The 13,101-nt window shown below is 39.4% G+C and overlaps 1 protein-coding gene across 4 annotated transcripts in view; it reads left to right on the plus strand.

The window, feature by feature from the left end:
- The window catches only part of GATAD2B (GATA zinc finger domain containing 2B), an 83,924-nt gene that overhangs the window by 42,822 nt on the left and 28,001 nt on the right, over positions 1-13,101 (plus strand). For 2 of the 4 annotated variants that reach the window (XM_027532818.1, XM_027532829.1), the window contains exon 2: positions 3,919-4,170. The exons of the other annotated variants lie outside the window; for them this stretch is intronic. In XM_027532818.1, the coding sequence (XP_027388619.1) occupies positions 4,133-4,170 (38 nt within the window). In that variant the 5' untranslated portion in view covers positions 3,919-4,132. The remainder of the gene's footprint in view (positions 1-3,918; positions 4,171-13,101) is intronic. 4 annotated transcript variants of the gene reach the window in all.

Below are 13,101 nucleotides of genomic sequence, written 5' to 3' on the forward strand. Positions count from 1 at the left end.
TGGAGAAATTTTTGTGAAGCCAAAAACATTTGTGAGTCTCTCCTAGGGCTTACAGATCACTGCCATTGCCCTTTCATGACCACCCCCCAGCTCTTAATTTCCTCAAAGCGCAAAAAAGTGGTTACCCTCACAGGCCACTGAATTAAAATCTCTCTGGTTTTACTACTCTGCTTATGAGAGTGTGTATATGGTAAATAATTTGTATGTGTGCACTACTGTTCTCATATGTTGTGCCTATGGCAGAGTTTTAATAAAGCATTCAGACAGTAACTGAAGTAGATTTATTTGGCAAAAACAGAACTATGTTCAGCAACATGGAACTGAATTTTATTCTTCATACAAAGTTAAAAGCACATTGTAGTTCCATCCTGACCACTTTCCCAGGCCCCATCTCTTTGAGAGAGAGAGAAGCTTCATCTAAATTATTTCATCTGATTGATGATTGTCATTTATAATTTATTGCTACTTCTGTCTCGTGTATTCCTTTGGAAAAGGTGTATGGATTCATTACATATTCTAATGTATCGTCTATATATTATAAAATAAAGTCAAGCATGTATCTGCTGATACTTTTTAAGTTGACCTGTCTTTATACTTAGAAATGTTTCTTACTAGTAGGCTTCCCTGGTGTCTCAGATGGTAAAGAATCCGCCTGCAATCCAGGAGACCCATGTTCGATTCCTGGGTTGGGAAGATCCCCTGGAGAAGGAAATGACAACCCACCCCAGTATTCTTTTTTTTTTTTAAAAAGCTGAGAAATTAAAAAGACGTATTTATTAATTAAACTATTTAAAAATAAGAATAGCAAATCGATTGCATGTTAACATAAAAACATTTTAAATAGCTATATTTTCCAGAATACACACATACAAGAAAAGGAATGAAATTAGTTATGGCTTACTTAAACTTTCCTTTCATTGTTGATGTTTTTCAGTTGCTAAGTCCTGTCTAACTCTTTGCTTCTCCATGGAAGCACACCAAGCTTCTCTGTCCTCCGCTCTCTCCTGGCTACCTGCTACCTGCTAAGTCGCTTCAGTCGTGTCCGACTCTGTGCAACCCCATAGACGGCAGCCCACCAGCTCCCCCATCTCTGGGATTCTCTAGGCAAGAGTACTGGAGTGGGTTGCCATTTCCTTCTCCAATGCATGAAAGTGAAAAGTCAAAGTGAAGTCGCTCAGTCGTGTCCAACTCTTAGCGACCCCATGGACTGCAGCCTACCAGTCTCCTCCATCCATGGGATTTTCCAGGCAAGAGTACTGGAGTGGGGTGCCATTGCCTTCTTCGCACCCCAGTATTCTTGCCTGGAGAATTCCATGGATTGCAGAGTTGGACACAACTGAGTGACTATCACTCACACTCACCTATGGCAGACAGTAATTGAATAAGTCTTTACTGATAGAATGTTACAAGTGACCACCATCAATTAAAAAAAAAAAAATTGACATGAGAGTTGAAAACCCACTTCCTTGGTGTAGTGATAGGTTTTAATCATGGCTCTCCTATATATTTGTAGGGTCTTCCCAGGTGGCTCAGTGGTAAATAAAGAATCCACCTGCTAATGCAGGAGATGCAGGTTCAATCTGTGGGTCAGGAAGATTCCCTGAAGGAGGAAATGGCAACCCACTCCAATATTCTTGCCTGGAAAATTCCTTGGACAGAGGAGCCTGGCGGGCTGTGGTCCATGGGGTCGCAGAGTCAGACACGACTGAGCATGCGCACACGCTCCTCCTGTGTATTATATGACTTTAGACAGGTATATTTAGCTTTTCTAAGTCTCAATTACTTCATTCATAGGCTGGAGATAATATGGAATTCATAGGAGTGTTTTGAGAGTTAAATGAAGTGTTGTTTCTATGGTTCTTAGCCCATAGTTTTGATATTTAGCCTCACTCAAATGTTACTCACCTTTCTATGTCCCCTGCTCCTTTGTCCCCAATGCACACCATGTTACTTTGCTTCTTATTGAAGTGCACTTCCCCCCAACTGTTTGCAAATTTGTGTGGTGAATATATCACTTGAAAAAACCATTTATCTGAAAAGAGGCTCTCCTGAGTAGTGTGTATGAAATGTACCTAAGAGATCATGTTTTTCAGAGTAGTGTGAAAAGTTGCAACCATTTAAAACTCCTCTCTCCTACCACCTGTTGTTATTGGTGCCCTCTAATAAAACGGAAATTTTTTTTTGTTTTCTTCAACTATTATTTAAATATTGTTTTAAGCATAACATTCCTAAAGAAAGCCTACATTTTCTCTACTTTGCCCAAAGAAGAACGGAATATAATAGATAAATTCTGAAGGAGATTGGAAAAACGTGGTTAACGCCTTGTTGTTCAGTTGCTTAGTTGTGTCTGACTCTTTGCAACCCCATGGACTGCACAGCACACCAGGCTTCCCTGTCCTTCACTATCTCCTGGTGTTTACTCAAATTCATGTCCATTGAGTCGATGATGCTGTCCAGCCATCTCATCCTCTGTCACCCCCTTCTCCTCCTGCCCTCAATCTTTGCCAGCATCAGGGTCTTTTCCAAGGAGTCGGTTCTTCACTTAAAATGGCCAAAGTATTGGAGCTCCAGCTTCAGCATCAGTCCTTCCAGTGAATATTCAGGGTTGATTTCCTTGCTGGTTTGCTCTCTTTGCTGTCCAAGGGACTCTCAAGAGTCTTCTCCAGCACCACAGTCTGAAAGCATCAATTCTTTAGCACTCAACCTTCCTTATGGTTCAACTCTCACATCCGTACATGACTACTGGAAAAACCATAGCATTAAGTATACAGACCTTTGTCAGCAAAGTGATGTCTCTGCTTTTGAATATACTATCTAGATTTGTCATAGCTTTTCTTCCAAGGAGCAAGTGTCTTTTAATTGTGTGGCAGCAGTCATTTTCCCCAATGATTTTGGAGCCCCAAAAGATAAATTCTGTCACTGTTGCCATTCTTCCCCATCTGTTTGCCATGAAGTGATGGGACCAGATGTCATAATCTTAGTTTTTTGAATGTTGAGTTTTAAGCCAGCTGTTTCACTCTCCTCTCTCACCTTCATTAAGAGGCTCTTTGGTTCCTCTTTGCTTTCTGCCATTGGGGTAGTGTCATCTCCATATTTGAGGTTATTGATATTTTTCCCAGCAATCTTGATCACAGCTTGAGATTTGTCCAGCCCAGCATTTCACATGATGTATGTACTCTGCATATAGTTAAATAAGCAGGTGACAATATACAGCCTTGACATACTTCTTTCCCAGTTTTGAACCAGTCCACTGTTCCATGTCCAGTTCTACCTGTTGCTTCTTGACCTGCATACAGGTTTCTCAGGAGGCAGGTATTCCCATCTCTTCAAGAATTTCCCATTCTATTCCTTTATTTAATTATATATTCCCTAGGTTACTTACTTGCCTGTTTCTATTATGAAAGTTTAGAACAATAATTCTTAAACTATATGGAGTACCTAATAACCACCAGGAAAACATGATAAAATGTAGATTTCTTGGCTCCTCACCGAGAAATTCCAGTTCATTACTTTGAAATGGGCTTGGGAGGATTTATTTTAAACACGTATCTAAAGTAATTCTGATACAGGGTCTAAAATGATACTTAGCAAAACATGGATATAAAGTAAAAGGAAAATGACAAAGTTAAAGTTATTGAGTTCCATCCATGAGTGACATATTGATCTACATTCCCCTTTATAATGATACTTCTCCAAACCATCTGTGATGAAGGACCAACTTTTTGTTTGGTTTTCTAATATAGGTAGCATAGACCAATACTTTTGTAAATATAATGAGATGAATTACTGGAAAAGAGATATCCAAATTCAAGCCCAGTATTTTTTTTGTTAGATTCAACAGGCATAAAATTACTCTGTCAAATTAAAATACAAATTTCTAAATGCTTACTCTGAATTTCTATGCTTATCTTGTTGCAGAGCGGTAATAAACAGTTCATGAACCAGCACCAGTCTGTGGACCACAGTTTGAGTAGCATTGCTCTTCAGAAAGTGAAGATGAGTTTGTATTGAAACTGGCAAGCTAGAAACCTAGTCTACAAATCCCAGGAAGCCTGATTTCTTCATCTATAAAACTGAGACAGTTTTACTACTCTGCCTGTCTTACAGAGATGTTGTCCTCATATAAAACGTAATGTGTGTAAGAGTACATTGCAGACTAAAAAAACTAATGTAAGTTATATTAATCATCAGAAGCATTTATTAAACATATTAATATTGTATAGGGAATTTGTTTGCAACTAGGGAAATAGAGATATGGTAAGGAGCTTACTGTTCAGTTATATCTTTGCCCCATAAGGATGGCAGTATCCTGAACTAATTAAATTCCAGCTTCATAAACATTTTCCTAGACTTGCACAGGTTTTTTCTGAACTCCAGTAGCTTTTTAATATTTTTTAAACATGTAACTTTGAAATGTTTCTTTGTAATACCTGAAATAAGAATTTTTGAAAGTATAACATATTTCTCTAATAGATTGAAAACATTTTGGTGGCAGGCCCTCTTTTGAGTGCAAGTTTCTTTTCCTCTTCTTGTATCTACCCTTTGCTGTTAATCCTGGAACAGATTACCCCTTCTTGCGACTGGCTCCCAGTTTCAGACTTGCTGCCCAACACCATACTCTTTCTCTCCTCTGACTACCTTCTCTCTGAGTATTTACAGGAGATAGAATTCCTTGAAACCCGACATTTTTGACTGCGTTTTATGAACAGATTAGGTGCAAGAGATAAGAAAATGAGTAATACATAAGGTTCCAGACCCCCTGGGAGCTCACAGTTTTTAAAGGGAAAAGGACAAGTAATTCAGTAATGAGACAGGTACTGACGTGTTCAAAAATGGTTTGAGAACAGAGCGGGAGAAAAAACTGCCTAGGGGAACAGGGAAGTTTTCATAGATAGGACAGCCATCTAATTTACCCTCCAGAATGGCACTATTAAAGGTGAAAGAATCACTGTTACCATCAGGAGGGCACACCAGGTGTAAATTGGGACTGTCCCGTGCAACCAAGACATATTGTCACCCTATTAATAAAAGAAATATCTGTGTAGTCTTAAAGTAAGAGTTGGAGGATTTACTAGGGAAAGAAAGTAGCATACAGAAGAGCTCGGAAGAATGAAAGAATATGTAGTTGGGCCTAGCTCATGAAATACTTAAGAGCAGGAGTAGCAGACCACAAGGTTGCAAAGGTAAATTGGGACAAGATGATGTAGGGACCTGTGTGCCAGTGTTGGCGATAATGAGGAGTCTTTGATATTAAATATGGGATAATGAGATTGGATTCTTTTCTTTTTTTTCCTAAAGATCACTTCACTGGCTATATGGAAAATGAAAGGTAGGGGCGAGGGACTTAGGTACTGAGACCATAAGATCTTTTAAAATATTTGCTATAGATTAGGAGAGAAAAGATGATGTTCTGAACTAAGGGATGGCAGGAAAGTTGGAAAGAGTGGAGAGACTCCAGAGATGTTTAGATCTTTTAGAGAGATCTAGATTTGTAGGGGAAAAGGCACTTGGCTTCTAGGACACCATGTTCTCCTGGTTTCCTTCCTACCTCATAGACCGCTCCTCAATCTTAGTTGCTAGATATTCTGTTCAATTTATAAATGTTGGAGTACCCCCAAAGCTCAGCCCTGATACCTCCTCTCTTGTTTACATTCACTTCTTCTTCTTCTCTTTTTTTTTTTTTTGTTTATTCATTTGGCTGCCCCGGGTCTTAGCTATGGCATGTGAAACCTAGTTCCTTAATCAGGAATTGAACCCTGCCCCCTTGCACTGGGACTGTGGAGTTCTAACCACTGGACCACCAGGGACGTCCCTGCATTCACTTCTTAAATGAGTTTGTCTACCCCGTGACTTTAAATTCTGTCTGTATGTTTATCACTCCTGAATTTGTGTCTTCAGCCAAACATCTCCTCTTAACTCTAGACTTGTGTCTAATAGGCATTGCAGACTTAACATGGTAGAACTACATCTTTCATTTTTCCTCCAAACATATTGTGTTATTCACCGTTTTCCTAAAAAACATGATCATTCATTGTGGAGATAACAGTGTTGGAGTAATGCTTGACTACTTTTTCTCATCCAGTACACCAGCGTTTCTGTTGGCTCTTTTTTCAAGATACACCCTTGGTTTGGCCCTTGGATTACCTCTCCTACCTCGTTTCCTGCCACTCTCCTTCTTGGGTATGGCACTTCATCTTTACCTGTTTACTATTTCTGCCATATGCTAAGCACCATTCTGTCTCAAGCAGCATTCTTGCTTTTTTCTCTACCTGTTATATTCTCTTCCAGATACAGGCAGAGCTCACTTCTCCACTTAATTTAGGATTTAGCACAAATGTTATCTTTTTAGATAGGACTTTAATTCTGCTTTTAAGAATAGTCTCTTCCTCCCATCTGACATTCCATCTCCTTTTCATGCTTAACTTTTTTCAGCGATCTTTTCTCTACTTTACCTATTCATGTTGTTAATTTGTTCATTGTTTCTTTTCCCCACTGGATTGAAATCCATGAAGATAGAGACTTTGTTCAGTGTTGTATCCTCAGTGCCTAGAAAAATGCTAATAATAAATGTTAGGCATTTCATAAATATTGTATTTCATGGACTCTAAGATGCTGTTGATATTTGGTTTTAAATTGAAGTGTAGATGATTTACATTCTTGTGATTCTGGTATACAGCAGAGTGATTCAGTTATACATAAAAATGTATTTTTTTCATATTCTATTCCATTATAGTTTATTACAGGATACTGAATATAATTCCCTGTGCTATACAACAGTACCTTCTTTATCTGTTTTATGTATAATAGTTTGTATCTGCTAATCCCAAGCTCCTAATCTATCCCTCCCTTACCCCCTTTCCCCTTTGTTAACCGTGTTTGTTCTCTGTGTCTGTAAGTCTGTTTCTGTTTTGTAAATAAGTTCACTTGTGTCATACATTAGAATCTACATATAAGTGATATCATATGATATTTGTGTTTTTCTGTCTGACTTAGTACGAGAAGCTCTAGGTCCATCCACGTTGCTGCACATGTGAAGATGCCATTGATTTTAAGATGTATCAATAGTTTATAAACCAATAAGAAAGAAGAAATACTGTCACTTGTCAAATGCTGTTGGTTATAAGATACACCCTGATACCAGAGGTTAAAATAGAGAAAAAATATGTATATTAGAATCTATGAAAAAATTACTTGTTTGAATGAGTGAAGTAGGAAGGAGTCATCTCACATAACTTCAGAGTTTCTAACTTAATTAAAAAAATGATATCTATTATAAATACAGAATACAAGAGAAAGAATAAGGTTGATAGAGGAAAGGATTCCTCCTCACATTTGTGTAACTTGTGTGGCAGAAGCAAGAAGAATCCTGCAAGAAGGGGGAAGAAACCAGCTATCTAGTCTGAAACCTAGAGTCTATCCTTGAAGTCATCCACATTTTAAAACTCGTATTACTAGGTCACTTTTTCTCTGAGGGTAAACACATCTCCAGATTTCTCAATTACTGTATGATCCTTGAATTAATCCTCGAATTGCTTGTATTTTTTACTACTGTGTACACACTAGATGCTTCAGAACAGTTTGATTTGAAGAGAATCTTCACTTGATCCCTTCATTGAGATGGAGGTTTTCATTTCATCAACTTTTTTTCTGTGTTGTTGGATTGTCTCATTTGGAGATATTTAACATATTATCTGGGCTTCTCTGGTGGCTCAGACCTGAAGCATCCACCTGCAGTGTGGGCGATCTGAGTTTGATCCCTGGGTTGGGAAGATCCCCTGGAGGCGAGCATGGCAACCCACTCCAGTATTCTTGCCTGGAGAATCCCCATGGACAGAGGAGCCTGGCAGGCTACAGTCCATGGGGTCACAAAGAGACAGACACGACTGAGTGATTCAGCAGAGCAACACATCTGCAGGTGAACAGGTCTTGGTAGACCTGTGGCTGATGTCTCCCAGTGGTAGAAAGCAAACCAGGATTTGCGCTCTTTTAAAATGTAAGAACAGATGATAGTTTCTGCACTTTTTGTTTATAATTTTCATAAGGATTTGTTTACTAGGACTGCCACATTCTGAACGCCATAGCATTCTGTTGTCTGAGCTCTCCCTAAATCGCTCTTTTCTTCCTTTTTACCACTCCACTTTTGAACCTGAATAGATGAATATAGTAGACTTGATGACTAGTCTTTACGTATTTTATTAATATGCAACTAGTTTTATTAAGTGTGTACGGTTGAAAAGGGAATCTTTGTTCTAAGAAAGGACACAAAGACAAGGCAAGGTAGCAAAGGCAAGCCAGAGCTATGTATATATTTTTAAGTTCTATTTCTAAAAAGTTAGAAAGCAGATAAATGCCGGGCTGGATGAAGCACAAGCTGGAATCAAGATTGCTGGGAGAAATATCAATAACCTCACATATGCAGATGATACCACCATTATGGCAGAAAGCGAAGAGGAAGTGAAGAGCCTCTTGATGAAAGTTAAAGAGGAGAATGAAAAAGCTGGCTTAAAACTCAGCATTCAAAAAACTGAGATCATGGCATCTGGCCCCATCACTTCATGGCAAATAGATGGGGAAACAATGGAAATAGTGACAAACTTTATTTTCTTGGGCTCCAAAATCACTGTGGGTGGTGTCTGCAGCCATGAAATTAAAACACGCTTGCTCCTTGGAAGAAAAGCTTTGACCAACATAGACAGCATATTAAAAAGCAGAAACATTGCTTTGCCAACAAAGGTCCCTCTAGTCAAAGCTATGGTTTTTCCAGTAGTCATTTATGGATGTGAGAGTTGGACCATAAGGAAGGTTGAGTGCTGAAGAATTGATGCTTTTGAACTGTGGTGTTAGAGAAGACTCTTGAGAATTCCTTGGACTGCAAGGAGATCAAACCATTCAATTCTAAAGGAAATCAGTCCTGAATATTCATTGGAAGGACAGTACTGAAGCTGAAGCTCCAATACTTTGGCCACCTGATGTGAAGAACTGACTTACTGAAAAAGACCCTGATGCTGGGAAAGATTGAAGGCAGGAGGAGAAGAGGACAACAGAGGATGAGATGGTTGGATGGCATCACCAACTCAATGGACATGAGTTTGAGTGAACTCCGGGAGTTGGTGATGGATGGGGAGGCCTGGCATGTTGCAGTCCATGGAGTCACAAAGAGTCGGACATGACTGAGCAACTGAACTGAACTGAACTGATAAAACATACTGTTTATTCTTTTTTAAATATACAAGCAAGAAGTGAGGAGTCCAAATTTCTCATCTGATGTGTCTGTCTTTTTTTCGGCTGGGTCAGGTGTTAGTTGCACGTGGGATCTTTTGTTTGGCACATGGACTTTCTAGTTGCAGTGGGTGAGCTTCAGTAATTGTGGCACCAGGGCTTTCTAGTTGTGGTGCGTGGGCTCAGTAGTTGTGACACATGGGCTCAGTTGCTCTCCTGCATATGGGGGTCTTAGGTCCCAGACCAGGGATCAAACCCACGTCCCCCTACATTGCAAGGTGGATTCTTAACCCCTGGACCACCAGGAAAGTCCTGTAACTACTATCTTGAGTCAACAATGTTTTGCCATATTTGCTTTATTGATACGTAACATGCATATTTTTGCTGAATCATTTCAAAGTAAGTTTTAGGCTTTACCTCTAAATATTTGGTTGGTCAAAAAGTTTTTATGGATATTTCTGTAAGATGTAGGAAGAACCTGAACGAACATTTTGGCCCACCTAATACTGAAGATTGCAGTGTTAGAATAATGCCCCTTCCCCCAAGGTGTCCACATCCTCATCCCCAGAATGATTGAATATATTCAGTTTCTTGGCAAAGTGGAGTTAAGACAGCAGATGGGATTAATGTTGTTAATAAGCTCACCTTAAAATATGGATATTATTCTGGATTATCCAGGTGGGCCCAGTGTAATCACAAAGGTTCTTAAAAATGGAAAATCTTAGGCAAAAGAAAGTCAGAATTATGGCAACATGAGGATTGGGCCCAACACTGATGGCTTTGAAGATGGGGAAGTGGCCATGAGCCAAGAAAAGCCAGGTGGTCAGCTAGAAAAGGCAAGAAAATAGATACTGCTCTAGAAATTCCAGGAGGAATGTAAGAAGCCTTGCTGATGACCTGAATTTGGTCCAGTGAGGCCCATTTTAGACTTTTGACTTCCAGACTGTAGGATAATAAATTTGTACTGTTCAGGGACTTCCTGGGGATCCAGTAATTGAGAATCTGCCTTGCTGTGCAGGGGACGCAGGTTCCATCCCTGGTCTGGTAACTAAGATCCCACATGTCACGGAGCAGCTGAGCCCATGCACCACAACTACTGAGCCTGCATGCCGTAACTAGAGAGTCTGTACACCACAATGAAGGGTCTGGCATGAGACAGCGAAGATCCCATGTACTGCAACTAAGACCCAACACAGCCAGACAAGTAAATAAATATTAAAAAAAAATAAACTTGTACTGTTTAAGTCACTTAGTTTGTGGTAATTTACTGTAACAGCCATAGAAAACATATTAATATAGTTGCTTCTCCAAACAAGGACAATTTTCTGTTCAACCATAGTACCATTATCACACCTAACAAGATTAATAATAATTCCCTAATACTATCTAAAGCCCAGTCTACTTGGAGTTTCCCCAGTTGTTCCTCAGAATATCTTTTGTAGATTTTCTTTTTAAACCAAGCTCTAATCAAATATCATACCTTGTATTTGGTATGTCTTTGCTGCTGCTGCTGCTGCTGCTAAGTCGCTTCAGTTGTGTCCGACTCTATGCGACCCCATAGATGGCAGCCCACCAGGCTCTCCTGCCCCTAGGATTCTCCAGGCAAGAACACTGGAGTGGGTTGCCATTCCTTCTACAATGCATGAAAGTGAAAAGTGAAAGGGAACTTGCTCAGTCGTGTCCAACTCTTCGTGACCCCATGGACTGCAGCCCACCAGGCTCCTCCGTCCATGGGATTTTCCAGGCAAGAGTGCTGGAGTGGGGTGCCATTGCCTTCTCGTGTCTCTTAATCTAGAATGGTTTGCAGCCCTCTCCTCCACCACATTTTTAATGTCAGCTTTTGAAGAAACCAGACTAGCTGATTTGCAGCATGTTCTACATTGTAGATTTGTCAGATCGTTTCTGTATGGTATCATGTAGCTTGTTCTCTGATTCTCTGTATGTCCTGTAAACTGGACTTCAATGTAAAGTTTATATGTTTTTGGAAAAATACTTCATGGGAGATGCTGTATCTTCATACTGCATCACATTAAGAGGCACATAATACCTGATTCACTGTTTACACTGCCAATTTAGATGCATGGGTTAAGGTGACAGCAGGATCTCTCTGTTGGTAAAGCTGTGTTTTTCTCTTTGCAGTTAGTAGTCTTTGGTCTTGTTTTGTTTATTGTAAGCTGGGAAGCCTTTCTGCTCTGAGCCTAGTTATTATGAAAATAAATTTAAAATTTTCAGACCATCATTTTTGACTCCGGAATATGGCATACCATGTTACTAAAACTGTTTGCACTTCCATTACAAAACACCACCTAGTGATGCTGGGTAGAATAAACTATTTTTTTTTTTTTTTAAACACGTAACCTGAACTGAAAGAAGTAAGGAAAATTCTCAGGGACCCCAAAAATAAAAGGGAACTAAAAATGAGCAGTGTGCATGTGACTTAATGCTGTGGCAATTCTGGGGGGCTTTTCTAGTTTCAGTAACCAAAAGACTTGCTTTTTTTTTTGCAGCCGCGCCGTGCGGCATGCAGAATCTTAGTTCCCCAACCAGGGATTGAGCCCAGGCCCCCTACAGTGGAAGCGTGGAGTCCGAACCACTGGACCACTAGGGAAGTCCCTAAAAGACTTGGTTTTAATGCTCACGAGGAGTCCAAGAGACAACATTTTAGGCCTGTACGGAACAGAAATAGAGGTGAGAATCCCCTATGAAAGCCAGGATCCTTAAAGGCACATGTTCAGGGAAGGGAGGTGACCATAACAAATTCCATCCCCTAGTTCAAGGAAACAAAAATTTTCTATCTCAACCTAGGCTTTGACTAGAGGTGGGTGGAAATCTCCCCTGAAAATTTAAGTATGAACCAAACTCATATGAGTTTAAATTATTTTTGTCTGAGATCGCTAAGCTGAGAAATAAGTACAAAAAATTATTCAAAACACTTTATATATCCTTGCAGTAGCTGGCAGAAGCACATGAAAACGGCTCTAGAGGAACAGGTCCACAATCCAAACCATACAGGATTCTTACAGATAAAGTCCTAGTGAAGACAGGCTGCTCTTAAAAAATAACAAAAAGCACAAGGAAACAATTCATTTACTATGAACAAAAGTCACAGATACAACAGGCAGCAGCAGGAACTGAAAACATCAGAGAATAGAGCCATTGACTATATAAAATAAATGTATTTAAACTATTAAATACAGAGATTTGAGAAGAAAAGAAAAAATACTTTGGAAGAGACAGATTTGGAAAAAAAGAACTAACTAGAATATCTTAAGAAGTGAAGATAGTGGTCTTCTATTCAGCAGGTAGTTATATTATCTAGTACATATTATGGGCCAGGCACTGAATAAAATAAAAAAAACTATTCCATGGAGCTTATATTTTAGTGGATGGGAAACAGACCAAAATATATAAGCCTAATATGCCAGGTAGTCATAATTACCAAGAAGAAGAATAAAACTTTTTAAGGGGTTACAGAATAATGACGAAAGGTGATAATTGTTTTTGTTGTTGTTTTCCCTAGTAGATGTATTAGGGAAAATCTTTCTGAAATATGAAGCAAATAAGGGAGCAAGCCACATGGCTAACAGGAGAGAACAGGGAGACTAAACAGACTGGAAAGGGAGCAGCGGGAGGGTATTGGAAGATGTAAAGTCAAAAGATAGTGGGCCAAATTATGTAGGGCCTTAGAGACTATGATAAAGACTTGCAGTGCTCTTCTGGTTACTATTGCTGTATATATAACAAATTAGTTACCCTAAACTTAGTAACCTAAGACAGCTGTTTTTTGTGCTTTTGGATTTTGTGGGTCAGGAATTCATTCAAATTTGGCCCAGCCCTGATGGTTTGTTTCTGCTTTACAGTGTCTGGGGCTGCAGCTGGAAA

The sequence above is a fragment of the Bos indicus x Bos taurus genome, chromosome 3 (genome assembly GCF_003369695.1).
Source record: "Bos indicus x Bos taurus breed Angus x Brahman F1 hybrid chromosome 3, Bos_hybrid_MaternalHap_v2.0, whole genome shotgun sequence".
Classification (NCBI taxonomy): domain Eukaryota; kingdom Metazoa; phylum Chordata; class Mammalia; order Artiodactyla; family Bovidae; genus Bos; species Bos indicus x Bos taurus.